This window comes from Anastrepha obliqua, chromosome 3, assembly GCF_027943255.1.
Source record: "Anastrepha obliqua isolate idAnaObli1 chromosome 3, idAnaObli1_1.0, whole genome shotgun sequence".
NCBI lineage: Eukaryota > Metazoa > Arthropoda > Insecta > Diptera > Tephritidae > Anastrepha > Anastrepha obliqua.
The window spans coordinates 85,110,385-85,120,722 of record NC_072894.1 but is presented as its reverse complement, the minus strand read 5'-3'; the positions used below and the strand labels follow the sequence as shown (position 1 = coordinate 85,120,722).

The 10,338-nt window shown below is 34.5% G+C and overlaps 1 protein-coding gene across 1 annotated transcript in view; it reads right to left on the bottom strand.

Annotated features, from left to right (window-relative positions):
- Positions 1-456: 456 nt before the first annotated feature.
- LOC129242102 (uncharacterized) overlaps positions 457-10,338 on the bottom strand; it is a 53,036-nt gene continuing 43,154 nt past the window's right edge. Inside the window, exon 5 of the mRNA XM_054878659.1 lies at positions 457-469. Coding sequence (XP_054734634.1) covers positions 457-469 — 13 coding nt within the window. The remainder of the gene's footprint in view (positions 470-10,338) is intronic.

Sequence of the window (10,338 nt, the reverse complement as noted above, 5' to 3'; positions counted from 1 at the left end):
GTCGAAATTGTTGGCAAAATCACTTGAATCGTAGAGTCAAACCAGCATATTGGCATCCAAGATTAACCAGACAGCTATTTGAATGAGGTTGGTCTCAAGAAGAAACTCCAGACATATATATGTATAAGTGACACACAGGTTGATACAAAAAAGTACCGTTTAGGTCGAGTTTACGATTGCCATTCTTTTCTGCAACCTATCGATGTCGACTTTAAGCGATAGGTAGTTGGTGATGCAAGACGGATCACATACAACAAATAACGTAGTCAAACCGTTATGAGCCGTTTCAAATGATCGCCAAGCCTGGATGAGCGGTCAAGCACGTTTTGCTGAGAATTTAGTGCGATTGGAAGGAAATTATCTATTATCAGCTGCTTGGCAATTGGTCATAAAAACACGGATAAGTTTTTACTTAGTTCATTAATTTTTCGTCGTTCATTTCTAATATTTAAATTTTTATCGCAAATATCTGTAGGAATATAAGAATAATTTACATTGTATTTTCATCACCCAGTGTAATTTGCTAATATTTCTCATATTTTCCTCTTTATACTTATTCTAATACAATATCAAAGCAAATGTAAAGTATATCACGGCTGCTTAAGGTTACGTCTACTTATGTATGTATATAATCGTTTACAGTGATGCCCATATATTTGATCAGAACAGCTGGTTACGGTTATGGCTAAAGTACGGCACCACTGATTGCAGCTTACATCAGATGATCGTCATTCCGTTTCCGTTGCTTAAAAATAAAATACGTGGTGAGCGCATTTTTACACCTTAAGAGGCTGTCGAAACATTCAAGATTTATGTTTTTGAGGTACCTAAATACTTGGGAGTGGAATAGATATTTTGAAAAATGAAATTAATAAAATTTAATTAAAATTAAAAAAAATTAAACAGTTTTGCGGCAAAACTTCGTTGTTTTAATATCTGAGGATGTTTAATTTATAATTTAAAAGTCAAATTAATGCAGTAAGTGAGCATGACAAAAATAAATGCTTTACAAAAACTTAAAAGACAAAACAGTTATCATCTGTGGTTTTATTACTAAAAATAAACTAACCGAAGTTTACCATTTCATCACTTTGTATACTTGAAAATTCAGAATTTCTAAACAATTATTTAATTTTTATTTTTATTTTTCATTTATGAGAAACCCAAAATATGCACTTGAGTGCACCTGAATTCACATGGGTGTATATACGAGTATGTTAGGTGTAAGTATGTATGCCTATGTAAAATAATAAGTAGGTACTACACTTTTTATGCCTGCACACCTTACGCACAAATGTAAAAGTATTTACTAGAAATTTTGGATTGTACATCAAACGAGTTTTTGAAACTTATAATTCTCATGAGCGAATATTCCAAGTGGGCAGTTAACGACAATTTGAAATAGGAAATCGATGACCAGCAATCTTTTGAATATTTTGCAAAGCCACAAACTATGTATGGTATGCACACCTATATCAACATTTAGCCATGGGTGTAGGTACGTTTCAAAGACCAACGGCAGCATTAGAAAATCAACAAACAAGTTCATTGCTTTTAGGCCAAGTCTGCTCTTTTCTGACTTTAATCGGTATGTGGGCGGGCAGCTCACCATTTTATTTTATTTTCATATGCATACATACGAACATACGTATACATTTTTGTACGTAATGCGTATACGCACAAATGCAAACGAAAGTGACACTGCCACTTTTTGGATTAAATATGTAATATACGTATATATGCGTATAATGTTAGTAGTCTGCATGCTTATTGTTGTCTTAAATATCAGCTTACTTCCCGTTTAGTAGTTCTTAGGGTTCTTGTTCTTAGCGAAGTGGACATACGCTTTTTTGGGCATGTACGTGGGTACATATTAACTTACTAAGTTCTAGAAGATGACGCACATTTTGGCGAACATTTCATTTAAACTTAAAGTTTGTTCAAAGTATTTCCCTTGCGAAATTCATCAACCTGTGCTAGAGAAAATGTGTACTTTTTTCATACATAACTTTGCTATACCTTCAATAATATCGTATAAATGTTTAAAATCGAAATTCAAAGTGCTATAAGAACGATAGCCTATTGAGCGTTGGCTCAAAATTCACATAAATAAAATTCATTAGATATGAAACAATAGCAAATAGCAATAAGGACCTCGCCTCATTTGAAATGGTGTTTTCTTTGGGTGTTTCTTTAAAAGCGGGTAGAACGGACACGAAAAAAAATTTTATTTTTTTTTCAATATTTTATTTTTTGATCTACCGCTAAAAAACATCAATTTTTTGTTTAGGAGGATCGTTCAAAAAGTTGCCAGTCCTCAATAAACGGTCTTCACATGGGCAATGGACACAGATAAAGCCGGTTCTACTGAACCGATTTTGATGAAATATAATTTAAATGACGTAGCCGTTAAAGTTTAAATTACGATCGTTCAGAAAAAAATTTAGTATTTTTTTTGGACCTTTAAAGTAAAAAAAAGGTTGGAAAACGGTTCTGTATCTTTGAACGTCCTTCATTTTGTAATTTTTTTTTTGTTTTCAACGATCGTAGTTTACACGCTATCGACATTTCGTCGTCAATATTTCAGCATCGACATTTTCGTCTTTTTGATTTAAGACATCTGTGAGTCCCAGAATCCGTGTCGCCGCGACATAACTGTTTTGGAAGACCATTTTTTGAAGACTGGCAACTTTTTATACGAACCTCGTATGGCCAAAAAAAATATTTTTTAACAATGGGTTAAAAAATAAAATACTCGAAATAAAAATAAAAATTTTTTCGTTTTACGGTTTTTACGGTCTTAAAGAAACACCCAAAAAACACCATTTCGAATGAGGCGAGTGCCTTAAGGTCTTTCATTAAATATTGGGTATGGAAATAAGTTTCCGCCCGCGTAAAAGAGTTTCGCTGCTGATACTATTTTTGTGTTCGCTCTAGTAATATACTAATGATTTGAATGTGTATAAGTGAGGTCTCGATCGTAGTTGTTGGCATTCATTTGAAGCGTAAAGATCCTTTTTTATCTGACGTCAAAAAAGTCTACGTTCATCCCGAAAAACGTCATTTGCGGGAAGTCATGCTTCATTATTACCTTTTAAAGAAAAGTGCAGCTGAAACGTGTCGTATATTGATCAAAAAAATTCGAAGATACTCAACTACAATAATTATTGGATGAAGACGCATGTCGAACCCTTGATGATATGTCTAAAGAGTTGGATGTTGACAGATCAACCGTCTGTAAACGTTTGCACGCGATATGAATGGTCCAGAAAGCAGATAACTGGGTGTCACATCAATTGAAGGAGAGGGATGTCGAGAGACGTTTGGTGACGTGTGAGATGCTTCTTGAGCGGCAGAAAAGAAAAGGCATCGCATCGCATCGTCACTAGCGATGAAAAATGGATTTATTATTATAACCCTAAGCGTCGCCAGGTGAACCTGGTCCATCAACAGCGAAAAGAAAAATTCATACTTCAAATGCTATGTTGTGCATCTGGTGCGATTAGAAGGGTGTCATCTGTTATGATCTCCTTAAACCATCTGAAAACATCACTGGCGATCGTTACCGTCTGCAGCTAATGCGTTTGAATCGAGCTCTCAAAGAAAAGCTTCCGGAATGGGACGGTGGGCATGACAAACTGATTTTGCTGCATGACAACGCCAGGCCACACATTGCTAAATCGGTCCGAAAATATATAGAGCAACTGAATTGGGGAATCTTGCCCCACCCGCCGTATTCCCCAGACATTGCACCTTCGGATAACTATCTGTTCCGATCAATGCAGTCAGCCCTAATTGGAGAGCAGTTCACTTTTTGCGAGAGCATCGCAAACTGGTTCAATGAATAGATCAAGTCAAAAGAACTCGAACTTTTCGTCAGAGGAATCCGTATGCTGCCTGAAAGATGGAGTAAAGTTGTAGCTTCCAATGGCACATACTTTGGCTAAGAATGGACGGAAACTTATTCCCATACCCAATAAAAATATTTTATTTTTAAAATGTTTATTTTTAAATGTTGAAAAACAAACTTGTTGTAAAGTGAAATGTTAACCAAAAAAAAAATTGTTCTAATAAAATAAAATATATTAAAATTAATTAAAATATTTTTAATATATTTAATATATGTATTTACCATATTCAAATACACACAGCCATAGTGCTTTGCATTCTGGGGTTACTGTCGTGTTTTGTTTTTGCTCTCAATTTTCTGCTTTATTTATTGTTCGCTTAATGATGCATAAACTCTGAGGCGATGGAATAATGAGCTGTATGAACTTTACGGCAACATAGGCAGCGAATAAAGAATGGATATAAAAATTTTAGCTGTGGAAGTATTCGATGCGATACCAGCTGGTGGTAGCAGAGGAAGAAAAAGACCTCCTCTGCGTAGGAAAGATCTGGTGGAGAAGGACTTAGTTACACTTATAACTGGAATCTATTCATACAGTTTTCCCTTCTTCGTAGTTTACTTTCTTTCATATTTTTTTATACACTTCTTTGTTTTCCAAGTAGTTCCAAATAACATTACCCTTGCAGACAGGCAATGAGCATCGGTATGAATTTAGCCTTCTCTTCATCTGTTAACGCTTTACCACGACCCAATTTAAATTTCAATTTAATTGGTAACACTTTTTATTGGAGGATTAGTAGTTAAGATTATGTTCCTATCATTGGCTAATGGCTCTTTCTATTCTTGGACCGAAACTTGGGCGTAAAGCATAGGGCCCCCAGTAATCTATCGCTCTTCGGAAAGAGTTAGAGAAATTTCTTAAGTGCAAGCTCACGAAAGATTCCAGCAGGAACTCAACAGCTCAATTGTTAAGCAATTGAATGGCAAAGTTGTCAAAAATTATTTTTTATAACACTGTTTAGCATAATTTTTGAAACCAGAAAACGACTACAGAAGGTGGCGCAAAATTAATCACCATGTCGGAAGATTTATAATTTTTAGAAATGGCATTGGACAACAAGTAGTATAAAAACAGACAAGCAATGGAACGCAAAGGTCAAAATAAAGATTTACATCTATAAATTTTTTTGTCTTTTTTAATAAAAAAGTAATTCAAAAACACAATTGGATGTTTAATTTTGCGCCACCTTATATTAATGGGGTATTGGGTTTTATGTTACTTTGTGCTATTCGCAATATTTAAGATTGTACTTTATTAGGCTAAATATATAAACAAAAAATAAATAAATTAACCATGCTAAACATTTTTCTTATGTATGGCAGAAAGCACACAACACCGTCAGCAAAAAATTGTCAAAAATCAATGCGATTTTTGAGCCTCTTCAAACTTGCATAATAACAGGTGATTTTTTAGCTATTAACTTAAACTTGTTGAGAGGCGAGTGCGGTGAACATTTTGTTTCACGTTCGGGACCTGTCAATTGGCTGAGTGGCTTTAGATTAATTTTTGTGGGGCTATGTTAAAGCTCATGTCTATTCAGACAAGACTGCTTCAATTAAGGCATTGGAAGGCAACAGTAAAGCATTTATATGTGAGATAACGGCCGAAACATTGAAAAGAGTATGCCAAAATTGGACTAAGCGGATGGACCATTTCAAGTGCAGTCGCGGTCAACATTTGCATGAAATAATCTTCAAACATTAAATTATATGGACGGTACTATCGATTTAAATAAAAATTGCATGCATTTTTCTGAATTTTACGTGTGTTTTTTTTGAAAAACTTTCCTATAGCTCTTAAAAAATCACCCTTTATTATATTGAAATTCGGAATTTCGCTAAAGATTCAGATTAAACAATTTTTATGGTTTTTGTATGATTCTGCATTATAGTTTCATAAAAATATTATTAAAGGTAAATAGGAAACTAAACAAAAATTGTCATAACTTTTAAATAAGTTTTTATAGTATAGTTATCAAATGCACTGTATTTATCAGGAGATTTCGGTGGGCATTACCGAAGAAAATCCGTGAATGTATGCTTCTACAAAAATGGTATACTCAGAACTTCTTTCAGAATTATATCTATGTACGAGTATAGCCACCTCTCCGTTCTACTCAAAAAATCAAACATTTCCATACTGAGTAAGCAGAAAAATAATGGATTTTGTAAGCTTTTATAGGGAGATATGGAACGAAACCTGATTATTTTGTTACATTTTTGTATTCCCTTGTTTTGTCACACAATTTGTGCGAAAGAGTTAAATATTAAATCCCTTGCTAGGGTCAATGTGCGATTCCATTGAAAAGCAGTTACTAAACAAGGAAATCCCTTTGATGTCTCAGTTGTTTGAAATTATAGAGATTTTCGAAACTTTATTTAGATTTTGTCTACTCATTATCAGCTACACATCATACGTGTGCATGAATTCGTGGATGTGTATATGTATGAGTATCTTCTTTCATTTCAGTGCACTGGGCATTTACAATCGGCAATTTGCTTGATTGCTGTTGGTAAAGTTGCAAAGACGCACATTCAGTTCGCATTCGATAGGCAAATGATTCAAACCAATTCGACACTAATGGCACTCGCCCACCAGATAAATATACAAACATTTGCACACATCATGCCCACGTTAAGATATGTAAGTAAGCACTCGTATGTGCACACAACACAGAACACAAACCCAAATTAGTGAACGAATGAATAGTTGAATGGAATTTCAAAGCGCAGATTAATGACCTCACTATGAACTTACTGTGTGAATGCTATATTTTTGATGAAACGTCATAAAGCTAAGTGGCAAAAGATTACAGGAACACAAGGAAGGCCGAAGACTAATTGGATAAACGAGTAAGCAAATAATTAAAAACAAAGAATAAGGAGGAGAGAAATTTCGAGACTTCGAAAAACTTGAAGATTGCTATAATTCGCTTTATTAAAATTGCTTATCGGTTGCTGGTGTTTTAATGGTAGATACCGAAGTTCAGATCTACATAAGTTAAACTCTCTTATGCAGGTTGAAGGGTTAGGACACAACTAACTATAGGGCAGACAGCTGTACATTCTTTATTTATGTTCCACCAACTGGTGTTTGATGGAAGAGAGGGACTTGAATTGGACCAGTGGGAAAATTACTAATTTAAGGTGAATAGATTAGGTTGGGGAATAAGTTCGTAGCGCTTTTTATTTTACAAAGATTTCTTTGCTGTTTGGCAAAGGGTAAGTATTCATTCGATAGCACTCTTTCTGCTCTATGTTAATTGTAATTTTGAGTTATGTAATTTGTTATTAGTCTGAGGCTAAGAAACGGAATACCCAGGAGGCAAATCTTAACATTTTCGACACCTGCTCTTCTTTGCTTTTCATCGAGGTCAAAAAGCTGCCGAAACAGCCCGGGACATTAGTGACAAGTATGAAGAAGGTTTCATAGGTGAGCTTACGGCACGGAAATGGTTTTCAAAGTTCAAAAATTGTGACTTTGAGGTCAGTGACACGTCCCGCAGCGGAAGGCCTTCTGAGTTCGATGAAGAACGTCTCAAATCACTTTTGAAGGGAAACGGTCGCTAAACCAGTCGTGGCTCAACAACTGCTTTGGCACCCGACCAGGCGATTTTTGGCAGAACGACAACGAGAGGTGAGAAGAGGTTGCAGACACCAACGACGAATATAAAGTTGATTAGCTTATTGATATAACTACTTATTCCCCCACCCAATTTTTTCCTGATGCTTTCCATTTCAATTCAACCGGGCTATTCGGGTCATGTTCTTCGATTTCGATGTAACTTAAATATGTTGCTCTCTGGTCAAAATAATGAGACACGTATTTTTTTGTTCGCCCGAAAAAAATTTTTTTCAAGAGTTATCGGCAATTTTGTTTTTCGGCTCAAACTCGATTTTTTTTAATTATATAAGAAAAAATTTTTTTTAAATGCCCATAACATAGTCAAAAATGAACCGATTTTAATAATTCTGGGTTCAAAATGATCGTAATTACTTACACGAGCGACTTTATGTAGAAACAGTTGCAAAAAAGTAGTTGAAAATTTTTTATTTAGCAAAAAATAAAAAAAATTGAAATTTTTTCGAAATTCAATATTTCAAAAAGTGTATTTTGTTTTTTTTTATAACTTTTTCCAAATCAAAAGGACATCTCAAACTTTAATTGAGCTGAATGCCTAGTAGCTAAAATGAGTTGTTTTTGAGTAATGAATTTTTGAGTAAAAAACCTGTTTCGCACTTTTTGTTTTTTGCAAAATAAAACATTTTCAACTTCTTTTTTGCAATTGTTTCTGCATGAATTCGCTCGTGTAAGTAAGTACGATTATTTTGAACCCAGAATCATTCAAATTGGCTTATTTTTGACTAAGTTATGAGTAATTAAAAAAAATTTTCTTATATAGATTCTTTCCATTTCAATTCAAAAGGGCTATTCGGGACATGTTCTTTGATTTCGATGTAACTCAAATATGTTGCTCTCTGGTCAAAATAATGAGACACGTATTTTTTTGTTCGCCCGAAAAAAATTTTTTTCAAGCTTTATCGGCAGTTTTGTTTTTCGGCTTAAAATCGATTTTTTTTTAATAATATAAGAAAATTTCGTTTTTAAATGCTCATAACTTAGTCAAAAATGAACCGATTTTAATAGTTTTGGGTTCAAAATGATCGTCATTACTTACACAAGCGATTTCGTGTAGAAACAGTTGCAAAAAAGTAGTTAAAAATTTTTTATTTTGCAAAAAACAAAAAGTGCGAAATTCATTACTCAAAAACAACTCATTTTAGCTACTGGGCATTCAGCTTAATTGAAGTTTGAGGTGTCCTCTTGATTTGGAAAAAGTTATTAAAAAAAAAAAAATACACTTTTTGAAATATTGAACTTCGAAAAAATTTCAATTTTTTTTCTTTTTTGCTAAATAAAAAATTTTCAATGACTTTTTTGCAATTGTTTCTAGATGAAGTCGCTCGTGTAAGTAATTACGATCATTTTGAACCCAGAATTATTAAAATCGGTTCATTTTTGACTATGTTATGGGCATTTAAAAAAAATTTTTTCTTATTTAATTAAAAAAAATCGAGTTTGAGCCGAAAAACAAAATTGCCGATAACTCTTGAAAAAAATTTTTTTCGGGCGAACAAAAAAATACGTGTCTCAATATTTTGACCAGAGAGCAACATATTTGAGTTACATCGAAATCGAAGAACATGACCCGAATAGCCCGGTTCAATTGAAATGGAAAGCATCTCCTGTCTTTTCATGACTGGGCGCAAAATATTAAAGGCAAATCGCGATATAAGATACGCTATGACTTTTTGCAAAAAATGCGGTGGGTATATAAAAGTAAAATTCGGTTCCGTTTGCAACGAGATATGCATTTGCTTTTCGCTTGGTGAATTCAAGGATTTTCTCAAATCAGCCGTGCAGCTATGTAACTATGGAAACTAAGTACATTTCAAAATCTTTTGCAAAGTAGCAATTGATAAAGTTTGCATGCAGAACTGCCTGTGTAAGCAAGCGGCAGGGAATGCAGTGGGCGACAGTAGGTCAATCACCAATATCTGGTGTAAACACTCTTATGAAGAAATGTAAATGTATGCCCCCGGAAGTTCGCGCCATGTAAGTATGTGAGTATAAGTTACAAGAAGTACTACTGCAATTTCTTAAGTGCAATCCAAACTTAAAGAAAACATCAAAGCACACATACACATATACACATACACAAAACCACACAGTTCCAGAAAGACTCACAGAAACAAGTATAAGAGATTAGTCGAACACACCCACTGTTAGTATACTTAGTATACAGACGGCAGCCAGTGAGCAAACACAGCACACAGGATATTGAGGTAAGTATGTAGCTGTAACGGTACTTCATAATTACCGCATGTGACACAGTTTTTCGCACAGGAAAAATAACAAGCCTTTCACATACAGAAACGTATACATACGCGAAATTCCAATAATAGCACACACACAGCCCCGCCAGGAAAGGCATCCAACGAATCAACCTATACTATAAAAAATGCATTTTTGTTCTTGTTTTTTGCAAGGAGTAAGCGGCGAAAGCCTAACCCCGTCTGGTGCCGAACTCAACCTCCGACCGGCACAGTACCCCACAGCACTTTCTACTATATATTTGTGTGAATGCGTTTGTGTTGCGTTGCATTCCTCAGTGAATAAGGAATTATGTATTGAATATACAAATGTATGGGTATATGTAAAGAATGTAAGGAGCTACGTACGTGCCGGAAGCCTGAAATCCACTTCCTTAAAATCACTGCAATGAATTAAACTCCTCAGATGCTAATGTTGTAGTTGTTGCAGCAAATCGCATTTACTGCTTCCTTGTTGATATTGCAATTGCTTTGTGCACACTTTTTTCGCCACTTTTTTTTAATGCTCCTCAACTCATTTCCATTATATGCCA